This window comes from Rana temporaria, chromosome 1 (assembly GCF_905171775.1).
Source record: "Rana temporaria chromosome 1, aRanTem1.1, whole genome shotgun sequence".
Classification (NCBI taxonomy): Eukaryota; Metazoa; Chordata; class Amphibia; order Anura; family Ranidae; genus Rana; species Rana temporaria.
The window spans coordinates 22227961-22250368 of NC_053489.1; the positions used below are offsets into that span (position 1 = coordinate 22227961).

The window sequence follows — 22408 nt, forward strand, 5'->3', positions numbered from 1 at the left end:
AAAAAACGACATAACTTGCCTACGCCGTCGTATTGCGGGCACATATTTACGCTGAGCGCATTTGCCACTCCCATTGATTTTCTATGCACATATGCAAATGAAGGAGATACACCGATTCACGAACGTACTTGCGCCCGGCGCATAATATACGCGGTTTGCGTAAGTCGTACGTCCGGCGTAAAGTTATTCCCTATAGATGAGGCGCAACCCATGCAAAGGTATGGATCAGGGAACACAATCCGTCGTATTTTACGTTGTTTATGTTGGACGTGAATATGGCTGGGCGTAGGTTACGTTCACGCCGTAGGCATTGATCCGTCGTATCTTAGGCAGTTGTTCCGACGTGATTCTGAGCATGCGCAGAAGGATGCGTCCACGTCCCGGCGCATGCGCAGTTGGCGATTCGTATCTGTCTGTCGCTCAGCCCATCATTTGCATGGGGTCACGCCGACTTACGACTTGGAAACCCAGCGCAGATTTGGCAGCACTGGCTTTGTGAAGACAGTGCTTGCCTCTATGTGCTGCGTCGGCGTAAAGAAGATACGCTACGGCGGCATAAATATGCGCCGCTGTTTGTGAATCCGTGCCAACGTTTTTAAAATGTAAAAACAAATATAGCGTTTGTTTGCACTGCAGCTGTGCTGATTTGTGCTGCAAAAACAAACATAATGTGCCGATTTGGTTTCAGAGATATTGCGCATTATAGTTGATGAAACCTCTCCCTCTTTGCACCACATGTTGTTACATTTTAAAAACAACTATACAATTCGTTTTTTTTGCCCTTGTGCTGATTTGTACCACAAAACAAGCTTTTTATTTCTTTGTTTTTTTAGATATTGGATATTCAACATTAGATTATGTAACCTAAAGCCCCGCCCCCTTTGTACTAATTTATTACATTTAAAAAACAAATATCCCATATTTATGCTGCATTGGCAGGAAAAACAAACATATTGGTATAGTGTATTTTTTTCATATAGCACACTCTCCTTTTGTATCAGAAAGGATGATTATGGGACTCATTTATGATTTTAGCCTGATCTACCCTGAAAACCTAAAATACGTCTTTGAAGTTTTTCTGAGGATCTTTTTAGAGCTAGATGTGGGGAATCTATCTTCAAAAGTTCACACTTTAACCACTTAATCCCCGGACCATATTGCTGGTCGAAGGCAAGAGTACTTTTTGCGATTCGGCACTGCGTCGCTTTAACAGACAATTGCGCGGTCGTGCGACGTGGCTCCCAAACAAAATTGGCGTCCTTTTTTTCCCACAAATAGAGCTTTCTTTTGATGGTATTTGATCACCTCTGTGTTTTTTAGTTTTTGAGCTATAAACAAAAATAGAGCGACAATTTTGAAAAAAATTAATATTTTTTACTTTTTGCTATAATAAATATCCCCCAAAAAATATATAAAAAAACTTTTTTTTTTCCTCAGTTTAGGACGATACGTATTCTTCTGCCTATTTTTAGTAAAAACAATTGCAATAAGCGTTTATTGATTGGTTTGCGCAAAAGTTATAGCGTTTACAAAATAGGGGGTATTTTTATGGCATTTTTATTAATATTGTTTTTTACTGGTAATGGCGGCGATCAGAGATTTTTTTAAGGCACTGCGACATTATGGCGGACACTTCGGACACTTTTGACACATTTTTGGGACCATTGGCATTTTTATAGCGATCAGTGCTATAAAAATGCATTGGATTACTATAAAAATGCCACTGGCAGGGATGGGGTTAACACTAGGGGCGGGGAAGGGGTTAAGTATGTCCCTGGGCGTGTTCTAACTGTAGGGGGGGTGGCCTCACTAGGGGAAATCACTGATCTTCTGTTCATACATTGTATGAACAGAAGATCAGCATTTTCCCCTCTGCTGTGTGTTTACACAGCTCCCGGTCCCCGCTCTGTAACGAGCAATCGCGGGTGCCCGGCGGCGATCGCGCCCGCCGGGCACGTGCACGGGAGTCGGGGGCGAGCGGGCCCCTAGTGGCCTGCGAGAGAGCCGACGTAGAGCTACAGGCTACACAAGAGAAAATGCATGTTGAAAAGGGGAGTGTAGAGGAGGGCGGGGAGTCTACTAACATCACGACTCCACCCACCGAGCTCCAGACAACAGATCCACCCACAGAATCTGCAGTTTTTCAGGTCTCCTAACAGACAGAGGAAAGACATTTGACAGGTAAGGATACATGCAGGAGGCATCTATATCCTTATAGATCAACACTATGGCAGTAGTTTAGAAAGGATGAGAGGGGGTTTACATCCACTTTAATGTATTGTGTTCTTAACTTAAGCTTTTCTATAATTTAGTTGGTTTTACTTGAACCTATGGGCCCGGATTCTCAAACGAGTTACGCCGGCGTATCTCCAGATACGCCGTGGTAACTCTGAGTCCGAGCCTTCGTATCTATGCGCCTGATTCTTAGAATCAGTTACGCATAGATTTGTATTAGATCCGACCGGCGTAAGTCTCTTACGCCGTCGTATCTTAACTGCATATTTACGCTGGCCGCTAGGGGCGTGTACGCTGATTTACGCTTAGAAATATGTAAATCAGCTAGATATGAAAATTCACGAACGTACGCCCGGCCGACGCAGTACAGATACGCCGTTTACGTTAGGCTTTTCCCGGCATAAATTTACCCCTGCTATATGAGGCGTACATGCGGCGTACCAATGTTAAGTATTGACGTCGTTCCCGCGTCAAATTTTGAAAAATTGACGTTGTTTGCGTTAGTCGTCCGTGAATGGGGCTGGACGTAATTTACGTTCACGTCGAAACCAATATGTCCTTGCGGCGTACTTTGGAGCAATGCACACTGGGATATGTCCAAAAAGCGTCATTTACGTGGGGTCACATAACATTTACATAACACACACCCCATTTTTCCACATTTGAATTAGGCGGGGTTACGCCGGCCTATTTACGCTACGCCACCGCAACTTACGGAGCAAGTGCTTTGAGAATACTGCACTTGCCCGTCTAAGTTGCGGAGGCGTAACGTAAATAGGATATGTTACGCACGCTCCGGGCCTGGGTCTATAAAATGGAAAAATGTAGTTGGCTTTATTTAAAACTACTTTTTGGTAAAAATAATATCACAATAAGTGTATATTGAATGGTATGCGCAAACGTTATAGCATCTACAATCTATGGGGAAGATTTATGGCATTTTAATGGTTTTTATTATGTATTTATCTTTACTTGTAATTGCGGTGATCTACGATTTTTAGCGGTATTGCGGCAGATCAGACACTTTTGATACATTTTTGGGACCATTGATATTTATAGAGCGATCAGTGCTAAAAAAATGCACTGATTTCTGTATAAATGTCACTGGCAGTGAAGGGGTTAAAGCTCTGGTGAGTTTTCATTTTGTTCACTCTGCGGTGGAGAACTATTTGAAGAATGTTCTGTTTCCCCTTCTCACGGTGATTGGACTTTTTCTATAAAGATACATTGGAGAAATTGTTTTGGACTATATTTATAGTATACATTTTTTATTATTCGTTTTTTTTTTTCAATTCTGGTGTTGCATGGTATATATGAAATTATCACTTATGGTTTAAGATGAAGATTTGTACATGAGTTAGCGCCACAGTCTTTTTTACACAAATGTATTCATCCAATCAGAGTGGTTTCTCCACTCTTTAACCACTTCAGCCCCGGAGGATTTGGCTGCCAAATGACCGGGCCACTTTTTGCGATTCGGCACTGCGTCGTATTAACTGACAATTGCGCGGTCGTGCGACGCGGCTCCCAAACAAAATTGACGTCCTTTTTTCCCCACACATTTTTTTGCGCTATAAACAAAAATAGAGCGACAATTTTGAAAAAAAAAAAGCAATATTTTTTTACTTTTTTCTATAATAAATATCCCCAAGAATATATATTTTTTCCCCTCAGTTTAGGCGATACGTATTCTTCTACATATTTTTGGTAAAAAAATCGTAATAAGCGCTTATTTATTGGTCTGCGCAAAAGTTATAGCGTCTACAAAATAGGGGATAGTTTTATGGCATTTTTATTAATATTTTTTTTTTACTTCTAATGGCGGCGATCAGCGATTTTTATTGTGACTGTGACATTATGGCGGATACCTCGGACACTTTTGACGCCATTTTGGGACCATTCACATTTTCACAGCGATCAGTGCTATAAAAATGCACTGATTACTGTATAAATGTGACTGGCAGGGAAGGGGTTAACCACTAGGGGGCGAGGAAGTGGTTAAAGCGGGGGTTCCACGGGTTTTCAGTTTTCTTTATTTGTATCGTTCTAGCGCTCTTACCTGTAGTAGTCGACAGCCCGTGTGTCCCACTCTGGATACGTTTTGTCGCGCAAACTATATTTTAAAAAAACGAGCGATGGACGTTTCCATCTTAACTGTGGGCACTCTGAAGCCCACAGGGTAGTCTTTCGGGATACGGTGAATGCTGATGTCCCAGCATTCACCGCTCTATCCCACGCATGTGCAGTGTTGACGGCGAGCGTCGCCGTCAACACTACGCGGTTGCCATAACAACGGCCGGCGTAATAAGCTCACGCCCCGTTGTGAAGACTTCTACCTTTTCTATCATCTATAGCCACATGACCCGCGAGATATCGCGGGATTTCAGCACAGCGCGTCTCCTGGGATTCTCATGACTCACTCCCAGGAGACATAACGCTGGTCGGGGGAAAAGGATGATACACGCCCACTCCCGTGGGGAATCTTGATTGACAGGAGAGAAACTGCTGCAGTACCAAGGTAAGGATCGCGATTAAAAAAACAAACAAACAACGGATTAGTTATTGTCTATGCCTGCTAGTTGACCTCAGCCAAAGTAAAAATTTAGGGTGAACCTCCGCTTTAAGTGTGTCCTAGGGAGTGATTCTAACTGTGTGGGGTGGGGCTTACTGTGACACGACACTGATCACTGTTCCCGATTACAGGGAGCAGGCGATCAGTGTCCTGTCACTAGGAAGAACAGGGAGATGCCTTGTTTACACAGGCATCCACCTGTTCTGCAGCTCCATGACACGATCGCGGGACAACAGCGAAACATCGAGTTCGCGGGTCCCCTGCGGGCGCGGTCACGAAGCAGAATTCTAAGTGACTTAAATATGCGTTACTTTGAGCAGCCGTGAGCCGATGTAAAAGTACAGGCGGCGGTCGGCATTTGTTAAAGGGGCATCACTCTCACTGTATATTCAGATGAATAATAAAAAAAAAAACGCTAGAAAATCTTGATAAATCCTAATTTGAGATATCCTCAGGAAACAATATAAATAGAAAAAAAAAAATCTTACTTTGCCTCTTTTCCAGGAGACGGGATCACTCATATTGGTAAGCATTACAGGCACAAAGTCTGGGCCTTGAATAATGGAAATTGTTTTGTAAAGCAACTCTGTTTTGTTTAAAAAAATCCACATTTGTAAACCAAGATAGGTTGAAGCGTCCCTTCTCTCATTAAAGTAGCGCTCATCTTCATTTCGGTCCATGTAATGAAGATTTCTCACATATTTGTGCAGCTTTTCATGGAATACAGAAAAACACACATTACCATAAACGTTCTGGAATTAATGTCTGCTTAACAAATACAAAAAAGATAAAGTTACATTCGAGTTACTAGGGAGTCTTACTGTAAATAGTATCAGAAGACTCCTATCTAGACATCTGCAATTCATTTAGTTTCAAATTATTATAATTTTTTTTACGAATTTTGAGAAATTCGTTAATTCCGAATTTTCGTATTTCCGAATTTTTCTATTTCCGAATTTTCATATTTTCGAAATTTTGAATTTCCGAAGTTCGGAAATGTGGATTTTCAGAAATTTGGATTTTCGAATTTCCAATTTTCCGAATTTCGAAAATTTTAAATTTTGAAAATTAGAGATTCGAAAACTCGAAATTGCAAAATCGAAAATTCGAAAATCGAAAATGGAAAATTTCCGAATTCCGAATTTTTAGAACGTTTTCGTTTCATTCTTTTTTTTGTTTATTTTCAGAAATTCAAAGAAAAAAAAAATTGTTTTAGTTTTATTATTTTCTTGCTTTTTCAGAAATTCGAAAATTCGGAATTCGTAAATTCAAAATTTTGAATTTCCGAATTCCAAATTTTTGAATTTCCTGAATTTCCGAAAAAAGCAAAAAACAAATAAAATTACATTTTTTTTCGAATTTCTGAAAAAAGCAAAAAAAAACAAATGAAACGAAAACGAAAAAAAAAACTAATTTCGGCAGTGCAAAGGGAATATCTGTCCAAAGGGAAAGAGAAGTATCTGGTGGCTTAATATCAAATACATTCCATATTTTTTGTCATTGCACACACTATATTACCAAAAGTATTGCAACGCCTTCCTTTACACACACATGAACTTTAATGGCATCCCAGTCTTATGCCGCGTACACACGATCAGAATTTCGGACAAGAAAAGTCCGATGTGAGCTTTTGGTAAGACTTTTGCTGTCGGAATTTCACACAACACACGTTTGAGCCAACATTCTGTCTGAAAATTTCCGATCATGTGTACGGGGCATAAGTCCATAGGGTTCAATATTGAGTTGGCTCTCCCTTTGCAGCTATAACAGCTTCAACTCTTCTGGGAAGGCCGTCCACAAGGTTTAGGAGGGTGTCTATGGGAATGTTTGACCTTTCTTCCAGAAGAGCATTTGTCAGGCACTGATGTTAAATGAGAAGACCTGGTTCACGGTCTCCCCTCTAATGCCGCGTATACACGACCGTTTTTAATGTCATGGAAAAAACAATGTTTTTCTCGACATGATTCTTGTCAAGCCTGCCGTGCATACACACGATCGTGAAAAAAAAATGCTAGGGGATCACCCAAAAGTCTCGCTGCAACCCCTGTCGATTATTAGATAACCCTTTAGCCGCATAGCAGTAGATATTATAGGCCCACTGGCCTGCCCCAGTGCCACTGGGAAGAAGTATATTCTTACGGTGGTGGATTATGCCACTCGCTACCCGGAGGCCATTTCCTTATCCAATATCCAGGCTGATACAGTAGCAGATGCCTTACTGCAGGTATTCACTTGGGTAGGGTTTCCCCAGGAGATATTGTCCGATCAGGGTACCCAGTTCACAGCTGAGCTGACACAGCAGCTCTGGCGTCTCTGTGGGATTAAACCCCTCCAGAGTGCCCCCTACCACCCTCAGACTAATGGGCTGTGTGAGAGATTTAACGGGACCATGAAGCAGCTGCTTCCGGCCTTCGTGGAGAGTAGGAAGTATTTGGAGAAATATCTTCCCCATCTACTGTTTGCCTATAGAGAGGTCCACAGGGTTTTCCCCATTTGAGCTGTTATATGGGCGAAGGGTTAGGGAACCCTTAGACATAGTGAGGGCCCAGTGGGAGTCAGCAGAAGGTTTGGTATGATCAGTCTGCACCTTTTATATCGGACAGAAAGTCCTGGTACTAAAACCCCTGAAGCAAAATAAATTACAGGCCTCCTGGCAGGGCCCCTATCAGGTGGTAAATCAGCTGTGCGATATCACCTACGTGGTTGTGCAGACACAAAAATTAAGAGGACATTAATATGTTGAAGGCCTATTATGAGAGGGCTGAGGCAGTAGCCGCCATATGCGCTCCTGCCACCAGGGACTCTGAATATATACCGATGCTGGAGCTTCCCGAAATCAGTAACTGTTCCGGGGGTGTGGAGGATATACAGCTAGGAGATAGATTAGGATCCCAAGAACGAGAACAGGCCAGAGAAATGCTCCAGGACTGGCAGGAGATGTTCTCGGCACTCCCTGGGTACACTCACATAGCTGTGCACAAGGTAGAGACTCCCAGGCAGAAGCCCCTGAGACAAACAGCCTATAGGATTCCCAGAGCAGTGCAGGAAGGGATGAGAGCAGAGATTAGGGAGATGCTTGAGTTAGTCCCCTGTAGTATTAGTCCCAAAACGGTATCGCACGACCCCATTTTGTGTGGACAATAGGCGACTAAATGACTGTACTGTGACAGATGCCTACCCTATGACCCGAGTGGATGAATTACTGGAAAAAATAGCTCAGGGACATTATCTGACGACTATTGACTTGTGTAAGGGCTATTGGCAGATTCCCTTGGACGCAGAAGCGATTCCGAAGTTGGCCTTCATCACCCCGTTCGGCCTTTACCAGTTTTGGGTGATGCCTTTCCAACATACATGCCTTTCCGACTACCTTCCAGCGGTTGATAGATGAACTCCTCGATGGTCTGCAAGATTTTGCATGCACATATGTTGACGACATCGCAATCTATAGCAAGATCTGGGAGGAACATCTTAGACACCTGGGAATAGTGCTAGATAGGATCCGAGCCTCAGACATGACCCTAAAGCCAGACAAATGTAATATCGGGATGTCTAAGGTGCAATATCTGGGACATAGAGTGGGATTTGGGAAGCAGAGGCCAGAACCTGCAAAAATAGAGGCCGTCCTAAACTGGCCGGTTCCCAGAACCAAGACCCAGGTACTTGCATATTTAGGGACAGCAGGGTACTACAGGAAGTTTGTACCCCACTATAGTGACATAGCCATAACCCTAATGGACCTGACCAAAAAGACTCTCCCTAGACAGGTCCTGTGGTCCCCTGAGTGCGAGGCCCCGTACACACGACCGGATCTATCCGCTGCGACCGCTGCCGGATTTCTGTCTGATGGTTGTACAAACCATCAGACAGAAATCCGCGCGTAAACAATACGCGGGGCGTATTGTCACTATAGTGACATAGCCAAAACCCTAATGGACCTGACCAAAAAGACTCTCCCTAGACAGGTCCTGTGGTCCCCGGAGTGCGAGGCCCCGTACACACGACCGGATCTATCCGCTGCGACCGCTGCCGGATTTCTGTCTGATGGTTGTACACACCATCTGACAGAAATCCGCGCGTAAACAATACGCGGGGCGTGGCCCTGGAAGGTCAAAGCTTCCACGCATGTGTCGAATCAGTACGACGCATGCGGGGGATGGCGGTCGGTCGGACGTGTCCGGTGAGTCTGTACAGACGACCGAACACGTCCGAAGGATAGATTTCCAGCGGACAGATTGGTTAGCATGCTAACCAATTTTGGTCCGCTGGAAACTGTCCGATCCGCTGGACAATTGTCCACTCGGGCCTACACACGACCGGATCGGTCCGCTGGAACTGGTCCGTCGGACCAGTTTCAGCGGATAGATCCGGTTGTGTGTACGGGGCCCGAGACAGCATTTCATCAGTTAAAAACCGCCCTAACGCAAGCTCCCATACTGGCGGCACCCGATCCTAACAAACGCTTTGTCATTCATACAGACGCCTCAATGTTCGGACTGGGAGCTGTACTAAGACAAGTTGATGATGATTGCAAAGAGCACCCGGTGGCTTATCTCAGCCGCAAGTTGTTACCCCGTGAAGTTGGATATGCTACCCCGGAAAAAGAGTGTTTGGCCTTTGGCCTTGGCCTAGAACGTAGATTTGCAGTCCAAGGACCCCGGCTTTGGATTGCTCTACCCACGACCATCCGCTTGGAAGAAAACCATCGGGCTTTTAGGAAAAAACTAAAGACCCACCTCTTCTGAAGGATCAGGACGACACTGGATGCAAAGCGCCTTGAGGCGATTACGTTTGCATTTGTTGCGCTATACAAGTTACTCACTCACTCACTCTTAGTCTGGGCTTTAAAGAAATTGCAGCCCTATGTGTAAGGACGCTCTTTTACCGTCATGACGGACCACAATCCCTTGATATGGCTGATGTGGCGGGAGAGAACGGGCGATTACTAAGGTGGCGCCTGGTTTTCCAACCGTACAATTTCACCAAACATTATCGTCCAGCACCTCAAAACGGGAATGCAGATGGGTTATCCTGGCAGACAGACCTGGAACCTTAAGACTACTTTTCCAACATCCTCAAGTTGACCTGTTCGGGGTCCCACTGTGGCTGTTGGACTGTTTCCCAGGGGGAGTATTGTCATAGACCTTGGAATACTGAAGTATTTCTCCTTTAAATCTATTACACAGTGGTGGGTCTTCTGCCCTGTCTTAAGGCTAACCCCCCCCCCCCTCCAGACGGTTCCATGGTCTGGAAGAAAAGCATTGTTCTTTGCTTGACTGTTTGTTTATGTACTTTAATTACCTCCTGGGGCTTCTGTGTCATTACACATATAAGTCCTCCTATTCAAGCTATCTGACCAATCCCTGCTGACCCTGTTTCAAGTCCTCATTTGCATGGCCAAGAGGACCTAATTGATAACTACAATGTACTTTACAATTGACCAATAGGAAAGTGGTTGTTGAAGGCAGGGTGTTCAAACTGCTATGTATAAAAGTGTGTGTGCATCCAATAAAAGAGTTGCCTGTTTGAACTTACATACAGCCTGCCTGGTGTTTGTTCTGAGCTATCACAACTGGATTCAAATGGCACATAGCTGTAGTTCAAATCCAAAGCATCGGATGACTGAACCATCAGACGTTGTGATCTGCAATCTGATTCAATAGCAGCAGAGGAGTGTCGCAAGAGTGGAACCGAGCGAGCAGAGGCCCGTTACAATACTATTTTTGACCAATTCTAATATCTCAACAAGGAGTTGCAAATTTCCCAAGTAGTTATTCTCTACTATAATATAATTATGCTATTGAGGGCCATTCTGATGCTTTAACATGGAATAATCCCTATAAGAACTATTCACCATTGAGACCCCCCCCCCCCCCCCCCAATTGGCACTTATAGTCCTCTGTGTTTTTTAGGACTAGACAAACTTTTCACTCATCACCATTTATTATACAACGCACATAATCTCTCAAATTAAATGTATTTATGAAAAAAAGAGGGGAGGCCAATTTGGTTAGGAACTATTCCCCCACAAAGCGTGACAAAATAATTATACAAAAAGTATAAAGAACACCGCGCTACCTAAATAAACATATATATGGCAGCCAACACAACAGAAATAGATCAATTTTGTAAATACAAACATACAGGCAAAAAAGTGTAGCGCTAAATATATGTGACAATTAGAAATGACTGAGGCAAATCTAATAAGTATACCAAAAAATAAATAAATAAATAAATATTCATAAATCGTGAGTCCACAAAACATAGAAGGGACTTGATGATAAAGTCTCTTGATTAATGTGTATAATAAATACTCCAAAATCGGTGAAACAGTCAGAAATAAAGTGACTTGTCTTCATAGGCATATAGTGAAAAAACTGAAGTGAATCCACCACCGAAAACAATTGGAGGCTTACCAGAATCAGTGGACCCAATTAGGCGTATACCTAATGGGTCATACAGGCTTGTCAATGGAGGTATCCCAATTCTAGAGGTATCACGGAAGGCAGGCAGGAGGGATTCAGTGCAATGCAGTAAATGTACCAGGAGGAGGATTAACTCTATGATAACCTTTGGTGCTTAAGGTTTTTGGACACCATGTAAGTGGTTCAAAATCACAGCAAATTGACTTCAAAGTCTTCATCTAATTCTGGATTTCTTGGTTCTTCCTGGTGATGGAATCTTTTTCTTCCATCACCAGGAAGAACCAAGAAATCCAGAATTAGATGAAGACTTTGAAGTCAATTTGCTGTGATTTTGAACCACTTACATGGTGTCCAAAAACCTTAAGCACCAAAGGTTATCATAGAGTTAATCCTCCTCCTGGTACATTTACTGCATTGCACTGAATCCCTCCTGCCTGCCTTCCGTGATACCTCTAGAATTGGGATACCTCCATTGACAAGCCTGTATGACCCATTAGGTATACGCCTAATTGGGTCCACTGATTCTGGTAAGCCTCCAATTGTTTTCGGTGGTGGATTCACTTCAGTTTTTTTACTATATGCCTATGAAGACAAATCACTTTATTTCTGACTGTTTCACCGATTTTGGAGTATTTATTATACACATTAATCAAGAGACTTTATCATCAAGTCCCTTCTATGTTTTGTGGACTCACGATTTATGAATATTTATTTATTTATTTATTTTTTGGTACACGTATTAGATTTGCCTCAGTCATTTCTAATTGTCACATATATTTAGCGCTACACTTTTTTGCCTGTATATTCCCCCACAAAGAGCAGTTAGGTAAAGCCTTCATTTAGCCCATTTGGAGAACGAGATCTCAAGCTAAATATCCATCTTGTTTCTTTTTTAAGCAGTGTTTTGTCCATATCAGCCTTTTCTCTGGCCCAATTTAACATGTTGGACAGCCCAAAACAATCAGGTTATCTATCAACATTTGTTGCCGGAAAGTTTGAGAGCATGCACAGCGAACATTTGGCCATTGAAAAACTGAAAACAATTGTCCGATGGAGCATACATCCATCGAACCGTTGTTGTCAAAAAGTCTGTGTGTATGGGCCTTTATAGTGTGGGTTGGGACTAAGAGCAATGAGCTATGATTTGACAAAGTCATTATCACTGTGTCCAATAAGGGTTCTGACAGTGCTCTGTGCCCTGATTGGGCAAAGCTTTCATTGCTTCTGCCAATCAGGGCTTCCAATGCACTGTTCAGCAGCAAAGTGCATTGTGGTTGTTCAGCGGGCCAAACAAATGGTCAACTGCCCTGAAAATTTGGCTGCTTGCCGAACGGGCGAACAGCCAATGTTCGTCCTGAACTCATGCTCGGGCCGAACTGTTTGCCCAACATTATTAGTTGTGTGTGGAGAACTGTGTCAAATGCTTTTGCAAAATCCAATCTACATCCACTGCCACCCCTCTGTCCAAGGTTTTACTTGTTTTGCTTGACAACTTCTTCAAATCAGGTTTGCTTGACAACTTCTGTCTTTCATGAATCCATGCTGTCTGTTGCTTAAAATATTTATTTCCAGAAAGAACTAATTTATGTGGTATTTTATTAAACTCTCCAGTATCTTCCCGACCATAGAAGTTAAACTAAAGGTCCATACACACGATCTGACTTTTCGACAACAATGGTCCGACGGATGTGTTTTATCGGACAATCCGACTGTCTGTATGCTCCGTCGGACAATTGTTGTTGTTTTTTCAACAGATAAATGTTCGTTGTGCATGCTCTCAAACTTTCCGACAACAAATGTCCAATGGGGAATCATCCGATCGTGTGTACAAAATACCCTACCCCCACCCTATGTGAATGAGTATGGGGTACATCAAAACCCTTTCCCATTCACCTGGAAAAAAGTGTTAAAAATTAAACACACTACACAGGTTTTTAAAGCAATTTATTAGGCAGCTCTGGGCATCTCTTCCGACTTCGGGGGTCTCTTTCGACTTTTCCGCTCTCTCCAGCCTCTTCTCCACGCTCTCCGGTTCTTCTCCGGCTGTCCGGTGTCATTTGCCAGGCTCCTCCGCTATCTTCTGCTCTTTTGCCCACTCATTTTCTAGCGGTTACCCGGTCTTCTCCGTCATCTTCTTCCCTCTTCTCTTCTTCCGATGTTGACGCAATGCTCTCTCCCGTTGTAATGCTGTGTGTGCTGTGTGCAACGACTTATATTGGCATGGGGCGACCCCGCCCCTTATGACGTCACTGTCCCATCATGCCATGCCCTATTCCAATATAAGTCAGGGCATTGTCGGGATCAAAGTCGGATCCCTGTTCATTGAAGTCGGATGCGTTTCTGATTTCAAGTCGCAGGGCAGAGTCGGATCCAAAGTAGTACGACTGTTGTGTTGTACCAGTGTGAACCCAGCCTTACTGCTGCTGTAATCACCATGTCGAATGTCAAAAGTCGGATAGTTAGGAAAAGGATCCTACTTTGATCCGACTTCAACTATATTCAATGGGCTGAAGTAGGATCAAAGTCGGACCAAAATAGTACAGGGAGCATTTGCACTTGTGTCGGATCAGTTAAGATGGCTCCCATAGGGAAACATTGATTTTCACACGTCATGCGACATGTCGGAGCGCTTGCCGTACCAGTGTTAACCTGGCCTTAATTTAACCACTTCAATACCACACATAGTCATATGACGTCCACAAAGGGGATCTCCCATCCCGGGTGGACGTCATATGATGTCCTGGACTTTGTGCGGTGATATCTGAATGATGCCTGCAGCTAGAGGCATCATTCAGATATCATTGCGTTCCGGCGGCGATCCTGCGCACCATAAGAATGATCATTCCGCCGCTTGATCGTTCTTATAGGCGGCGGGAGGGGACACGATCTCATACTTTCCAGCCTGGAGGAGAGATGTGGGGTCTTATTGACCCCGCATCTCTCCTCAAAGAGGACCTGTCACACACTATTCCTATTACAAGGGATGTTTACATTCCTTGCAATAGGAATAAAAGTGATCATTTTTTTTTTTAAGTGTAAAAAATAAATAAATAATTAAAATAAAAAATAAAAAAGACCAAAAATATTTTAAAAGGCCCCTGTCCCCGGTAGCTCGCGCTCAGAAGCGAAAACACACGTAAGTCCCGCCCATGTATGTAAACATCACTCAAACCACATATGTGAGGTATCGCCGCTTGCGTTAGAGTGTGAGCAACAATTCTAGCACTAGAGCTCCTCTTTAACTCTAAACTGGTAACCTGTAAAAAATTTCAAAGTGTCGCCTATGGAGATTTTTAAGTAACGAAGTTTGGCGCCATTCCATGAGTGTGTGCAATTTTAAAGCATGACATGTTAGGTATCTATTTACTCGGCGTAACATCATCTTTCATATTTTACAAAAAAAATTGGGCTAACTTTACTGTTTTGTTATTTTCTAATTCATGAAACCATTTTTTTCACCAAAAAAAGGCGTTTGAAAAATTATTGCGCAAATACCGTGCAAGATAAAAAGTTGCAATGACCGCCATTTTATTCCCTAGGGTGTCTGCTAAAAAAAACATATATAATGTTTGGGGTTCTGAGTAATTTTCTAGCAAAAGAATGATGATTTGTACATGTAGAAGAGAAGTGCCAGAATAGGCCCGGTATGGAGGTGGGTATAAAAGCCCGGTTTTGAAGGGGTTAAAAAGCAACCATTTGATACAATATATGAAAAACCTATATAGAAAAACCATGTTGGTGTTCACAGTTTTCCTGATTGCCTAGGAAATTAAAGGAAGGATGGAGATAGCTGTGCATCTCACTTCCTGAATTTTTCTTTCACATAATTATTATATAATATAGGGTAGGGTCGTAGCAGGGATGGACTGGCCATTGGGACTACATGGAGTTTCCCGGTGGGCCGATGGCTCAGTGGGCCGGGTTCAGTGACAGCGGACTGCCGCCCCCCTCCGCTCCTTTGTCTCTCCCTCCCCGCAGCGCTCACCTGGGGGGGAACAAAGAAGCAGGGGGAGGAGCATGGGGGGGAGGGGACAGACAGCTGACTCAACAGCTATGGCCTGGGAGTTTCTCACTTCTGCCTAATCTTGTCCCATAAGAGGGGCACCGAACTGATTCTTTGCCCCGGGTGAAATAATGTCTAGCTTCCCCACTGGTACTGCCTATAAGAGTACCAGTACCAGCCATTCTACTCTAATAAAGTTGAACAGCTAGTGAAGGGGGAGAGGGGGCTTGGGTGGCCAGGGGGGTGCGTAAGTTGTCCGGCCACCATGGGAGTGACCTGTCAAAATGGGCCAGTCTGGATGAAGTCCAGGGCAAAATTTCTGTCCCAGTCCAACCCTGGGTCATAGTAATATAGGCATTTTTATCCAACTTACTCTGTGAAATCCATTGTGTTCAGTTTTTTTTTCCTTCGTGTACATCCAATGTATAGCATTGGCCAGAAGATATACAGCCATAGATGTATAAGAAGGCAGAGTTGAGAAAACAGAAAAGAAGCATGAAACATCTTTTACACCTTCACAATGTTTTGCAGTAAAATTGAACCTTTCTTGAAAATAGTCATTTTTGTATGAGTTTGGGGAAAGGCAACCAAACCAATAAATCCAAAGATCTTCCAGAATTGGGTCATTTAAGCAGTTGAAGAAGCTGACGCCATGTTTATAATAATCAAGGTTAAAGGATACTTGTTGTGGCCATACAAAAATTAAGCTGTAGTTGACTGACGTATAGTCCGCATAATGCGGATCAATTACTCTACTCCATGACGGTGAGAAAATAAATGTGATTTCTTCTATAACAGATGGTGAGTGAGAAGTAAATATAAAAAAGTTTGTTGCGAACCTTCCACACACTATGACAACCCTAGCTGCTGATTGACTAACAATCTGAAATCCCCGAAAAGAAGTTTCTCTATCTGGACCGAGTTTAATGGTAAAATCCGTGCAGATTCCATGTTGGCTCATACTCTTACTCAGTTCTTGGGCCTCCTCATCATTGCTGCCATCCCATGAGGTTAATATTCCAACCCAGTTCCATCCAAAATGCTGCAAAAGTTTTATAATAGCAATAAAATATATTCGATCGTCTGGTGTTATACGGAATAAAGTTGGATACGTTTTTCGAGAGTCACTGACTTGATAATTGATCTGGATGATATGTTGGGAAATATTTTAATGGGATATTATTATTCAAACAAGGAAAATATGAGAATATGTAATATGGAAAGGGCACACAGAGATCTCTTTAGCTAATATTTTTTTGTTGTGTGTTCTAATAAAAATAAGTATTTTTCAGAATTTGTATCTTAGAGACCCAATTACAGTAAAACTTTGGTTTGAGAGTAACTTGGTTTGAGAGCGTTTTGCAAGACAGGCTAATTTTTTAAATACACTTTGGCCCGTATTCACAGAGAGCGGGCGCACATTAAGCTGCCGTAGCGCAAATAATATACGCTACGCCGACGCAGCGCAGAGAGGCAAGCACGGAATTCACAAAGCCAATGCTCCCAAAAACTGCGCTGGGTTTCTAAGGCGCAAGCCGGCGTAGGTGGAAGTGGGCGTGAGCCATGCAAATGAGCCGTGACCCCATGCAAATGATGGGCTGAACGCCAGACAGATACGTATAACGAACTGCGCATGCGCCGGGACGTGGACACATCCCTGTGCGCATGCTCACAACCACGTCGGAACTACTGCCTAAGATATGCCGGGTCACTGCGTATGCCCTGAACGTAATCTACGCCCAGTCACACACGTCCAACGTAAATTACGCCGGCTTGGGTTCCCTGGTGCAGCCCTTTGCATGGATGCTGCTGAGTTACACCTTCTTTATGGGGCATAACTTTACGCCGGACGTATAACTTACGTGCACTGCGTCTGGCGCACGTACGTTCGTGAATCGGCATATTTTCCTCATTTGCATATTTGAATGGCTGATCAATGTGAGAGCCACCATGCGTCCAGCGTAAATGTGCGCCCACCCTACGCCGGCGTAGGCAAGTTACGTCGGCGGGATGAAGCCTGTTTTTAGGCGCATCTCAGTTTGTGGGTCCGGCGCACAGATACGCCGGCGCATATTTGCACTTACGTGGCGTATCTTGAGATACGTCGGCGCAAGTGCTTTGTAAATCTGGGCCTTTGACTTCATATACAAGTAGCGTCATGTCAGAAACTGAGTATAAAAGATAAGAGAGGTGCCATTAAAATGATACTAAAGGTTCAGGTATTTTTTTTTTTTTTAACAAACATATCATACTTACCTCCACTATGCAGTTAATTTTGCACAGAGTGGCCCGGAACATCCTCTTCTGGGGTCCCACGGTGGCTCTCATGGCTCCTCCCCGCATTAGATAACCCCCTCTGGGAAGAGCTTTCCTGAGGGGGGTTACCTTGTGGGCGTTCTCCTGTGTCATACACCATAGATGCCGAGTGTATGACTCGGCCCCACCCCCAGAGCCCACGTCATTGGATTTGATTGACAGCAGCGGGAGCCAATGGCTGCGCTACTATCAATCTATCCAATCAACGCCAAGACTCCATGGAGAAGAGAACGCCAGGGACGCGCCAAGCAGGTGAACTGGCTCAGGTAAGTAAAACGGGAGGGCTAGGGGACCCATGATTGCCAGGTGTTTTTTCACCTTGAAAAAACACAAAGGGCCAGATTCTCGTAGTTTTCCCGTGGCCGTAGCGTAAGCCATTTACACTACGCCGCCGCAACTTACTGGAGCAAGTGCCATATTCCTCAAGCACTTGCTCTGTAGATTGCGGCGGCGTAGTGTAAAAGGCCCGGCGTATCCCTGCGTAATTCAAAGGGGGCGGCTTATATTTAAATTAAGCGCGCCCCCGTGCCGATCGAACTGCGCATGCACCGGGCTAAAAATAGCCCAGTGCGCATGCTCCAGTTCTCGGCGGAAAACGTCAATGACGCCAACGTGTGCGTCATTGACGTAAAGTCGTATTCAAGAACGACTTATGAAAACGACGTACCCGACGGGAAAAGACGACGTGGACCCGACGCCATACTTAACATGGCATACGTCGGACTGGCGTAAGGTTACCCCTCATATAGCAGGGGTAACCTTACGCTTACGCAAACGATGTAAGCGACGGTTACGCAACGCGATTTCGTTCGGGAAATGGCGTATCAGGCTCATTTGCATACACAAATGAGACCTGAACGTAAACGCCACCTAGCGGCCGGCGGCGAATTACATTTAAGATCTGACAGTGTAAGTGACTTACACCTGTCGGATCTACAGCGTATCTATGCGAAAATGATTCTAGGAATCACTCGCATAGATACGCGGGTCAAAAAAGAGAGATACGACGGTGTTTCCTGAGATACTCTGTCGTAACTCTTCTGAGAATATGGCCCAAACTTTACAACCTCTCTAAGTGTAGCAATATGGTTACACTTAATGAAGGTACAACATTTAGCAACTCGTATGGATGATGATTAAAAGAGGCACATCTAAGTATGCAGGGATCTGGAGTAAAGCTGTCCACATAGACCATCCTCCTCACCGCCATCTACATTGTCTCTTCCACACTGCGCTCCACGAGCGGTTCAAGCCTCGCTTTCAGATCACTCTACTGCAGGGTAGTCTTCCCGGTCACGATTGCAGACTGACAGCGGTGAGAACCGGCGGTGAGGAGGATGGTCTAAGTGGACAGCTTTACCCCCTGGATGCCTGAATACATAGATGTGCCTATTTTAATGATTAACCATGTGAGTTGCTAAATGTTATAGCTTCATTAAAGTGATTGTAAACCCTTACCTACAGGTAAGCCTAGATTAAGGCTTACTTGTAGGTGCTAGAAATATCTCCTAAACCTAGACAGTTTAGGAGATATTTACACTAGACACTTGTGCCTGTGCCATAGACAACAGCACAGGCGCACTTTAGTTTCAATAGTTTTTATTGAGTTTTCATTATACCAACAGTACAAAAGAGAAAAGGAGACAAACAAATGTAATACAAAAAAAAAAAAGGAGAAAAACACAGTTCGTTAATACAAAAGGTTGTCCAGTAGCAATATCCTAGATATCTAAGAACGCATACCAAGACATTAAGCAGGACATTATTATCACCCCAGCCGGGGTACCAGCTATAGTCGATCATGTACAATCTCTCTAATTGGTCGCAGTGATCAGCTCCAGAAAAGGAAAATTAGTCCCTCTACCCATCTATCTGCTCATAAAACGAACCCAGATATCCGAAGAATCCCAGTTGTGTAATAGGGAACAACATAGTAAGCAACGATAATAAACTAAAACAAAAAAAAATAACGATAAAATAACATTGATCTTGCCATAGTCAAATAATGCATCCACTTTTGGACCTCAATGATCATTCAACCCTTCTACTTAGTTTCAGATGCATGAGAAGTATCTTGTATGTACTATGGGCTAGATTCACATAGATCAGCGGATCTTTAGATCCGCGTGATCTATGTGATTTAAACTCCGCTGCCGCAAGTTTGAGAGGCTAGTGGGTAATTAACAAACCACTTACCTCCAAACTTGCGGCAGCGGATCGTAAAAACCCCCGGCGGAATTCAAATTCCGTGGCTAGGGGGATTGTACTATTTAAATCAGGCGCGTCCCCGCGCCGATTTAAATGAGCATGCGCCGTCCGCGAAATTTCCCGGCGTGCATTGCTACCACTGACGTCGCTAAGACATCAGTGGTTTCGGTGTGAGCGTAACTTGCGGCGCGCGGGTTTCTGAATCGGAGTACGCAAACGATGTAAATAAAAACAAAATCAACGCGGGCTATACTTAACATTGGCTGCGCCTCATAGAAGCAGGGGTAAGTATACGCCGGGAAAACCGCTACGGAAACGTCGTAACAACACTGCGTTGGGTCCGCGTACGTTCGTGAATTTGCGTATCTCGCTGATTTACATATTATTCAGTGTAAATCAGCGAGAACGCCCCCCGCGGCCATTTTTAAAATGCAGTTAAGATCCGACAGGTGTAACACAGTTACACCTGTCGGATCTTAGGCATATCTATGCGTAACTGATTCTGTGAATCAGTCGCATAGATACGACCTGCCTAAGTCAGAGATACGACGGCGTATCAGGAGATACACCGTCATATCTCTCTCTGAATCTGGCCCAGAATGTTTTTCCAGTGTCTAAGTATGGTGAGGCGGGTGGCCATCAAAATGTGTGAGACTACTGTTACGTATGGTGAAGGTGTTGAAGCGAGATCCAGGGACAGGATAGCCATACTTGGTTGCTAAATAATAGGTGAAATATCAGCCAATAGCCCCCTCACGTGGGACCACAGAGGTTTGATTCTTGGACAGTCCCACAGTATGTGGAATAGAGCACCCCTCCCCCACAGAGTCTCCAACTGGAGGAGGCAGACGGAAACATTTTAGATAAACGGTGTGGAGTGAGATACCAGCGAAGGAGTATCTTCTGATGCATCTCCAACAAGTTGGTGCTTTTGGTGGAAGTGATTTGTAATCTAATGCCGGGTACACACGAGAGGATTTATCCGCGGAAATGGTCCTCCGGGCCGTATCCGTGGATAAATCCTCTGGCGGATTTTGATCTCCTGATTGTACTAACCAGGAGATCAAAATCCCCGCGGAATTCCGTCCGCGGTGACGTGTCGCGACGCTGTCATATAATGATATCCACGCATGCGTCGAATCATTACGACGCATGCGAGGGATGTGTTCGGACAGATCGATCCGGTGAGTCTGTACAGACCACCGGATCGATCTGCTGGAGCCGATTCCAGCGGATAGATTTCTTAGCATGCTAAGACATTTTTATCCGCTGGAAATCGGTCGGCCCGAAATATATCCGCGGATAAATATCCGCTGGATCGTACACACCAGCGGATCTATCCGCTGAAACCGATCCGCGGATCAATTTCAGCGGATTGATCCTCTCGTGTGTACGGGGCCTTAGTGATTTTTCCCAGTGTTGAACAGTATACTCTACCCCAAGATCTCGCTCCCACGCCAAGATGTTCTGAGTCTTAACCAAGGTATCCTTTTCCCGAAGCCCCTTGTATATAACTGATATACCCTTGGCCTTACTGGGTGGTTGTTGGAAAAATTGGGCTATTTTCACTGGTGAGAATTAAGGGGTTCTTTTTAACTAATTGGGATATCTGCATATATTTATAATGTTCACCTACTGGGAGAAGGTACCTCTGCTGCAGAGCCTCGAAGGTCATCATATGGGAGTCTACAATTATATCTTCTAGGTTTATTATTCCCTTCTCCTTCCACAGAGCAAGATTTAAGTCTGGAATTATATTATTGATTGCCGTTATAGGAAGGTTAAATGGCGTTGTCGGGCCCTCCCATTTGTTCGCTGCACATAGATGAGCCCAAGCCCTCAACGAAGCCAAGATAGGTGATGCAAATCTTTTGTCCAGCGACTTGTTGAGGTGTACTGTCATTAAGAAATTCCTGAGGTTCACCTTAGGTACTTGTAATTGTTCCAGGTCCTTCCACAATACCTTGGAATCTGGATTAACCCAGTGACTAAGCTGGTTTAGCACAGATGCAAAGTAATAGTCTTGCAGGTGTACATGGCCTAAACCTCCTGCTGTCCTACTCTTAATTATCTTGCTGAATGCGCACCTAGCTTTTTTCCCTTGCCACAGGAAACTATTGAGAGTGGACTGTAAGGAATTAAAGTAAACATTGGGCAGGGGAATTGGAAGGGTCCTGAAGATGTACAAAAGCTGGGGCAAAATTAGCATCTTAAAAGCCGCCAATCTACCAAACCAGGATAGCTCAAAGTGTGCTAGTTTATGTAACCTGTCCTTAAAGGACTTCAGGAATGAAGTATAGTTTGCAGCAACCAGATCATCTGGATTGGAGGTCAGTATAATGCCTAAGTAGTTTGACAAGGCTCCTGGGACCCACATCCAAGCCAGTAATATGGGGGTGTGTTCTCAGATACGTGGCTAGTGGTTCCATCAGTAAGTTAAGAATAAACGGTGAGAGGGGACACCCCTGACACGTACCATTTGTTATCAAAAAGGGGGTTGATAGTGCTCCTGCTATATATACTTAAGCTGATGGTGGCGTGTAAAATAACATAATGGCCGAGAGCACATAGCCACTGAAACCAATCTTGTGTAGCACACCCACTGGGAATCCCCAGTGAACCCTGTCGAACGCAGCAGCAGAACCGAAA

The 22408-nt window shown here is 44.0% G+C and overlaps 1 protein-coding gene across 1 annotated transcript in view; it reads right to left on the bottom strand.

The window, feature by feature from the left end:
- LOC120928541 (vomeronasal type-2 receptor 26-like) overlaps nucleotides 1-22136 on the bottom strand; it is a 35947-nt gene extending 13811 nt beyond the window's left edge. The window contains exons 1-2 of the mRNA XM_040339637.1: nucleotides 21396-22136; nucleotides 5296-5517 (exon numbers count right to left, since the gene is read on the bottom strand). Coding sequence (XP_040195571.1) covers nucleotides 5296-5517; nucleotides 21396-22136 — 963 coding nt within the window. The remainder of the gene's footprint in view (nucleotides 1-5295; nucleotides 5518-21395) is intronic.
- Between the last annotated feature and the right edge of the window lie 272 nt (nucleotides 22137-22408).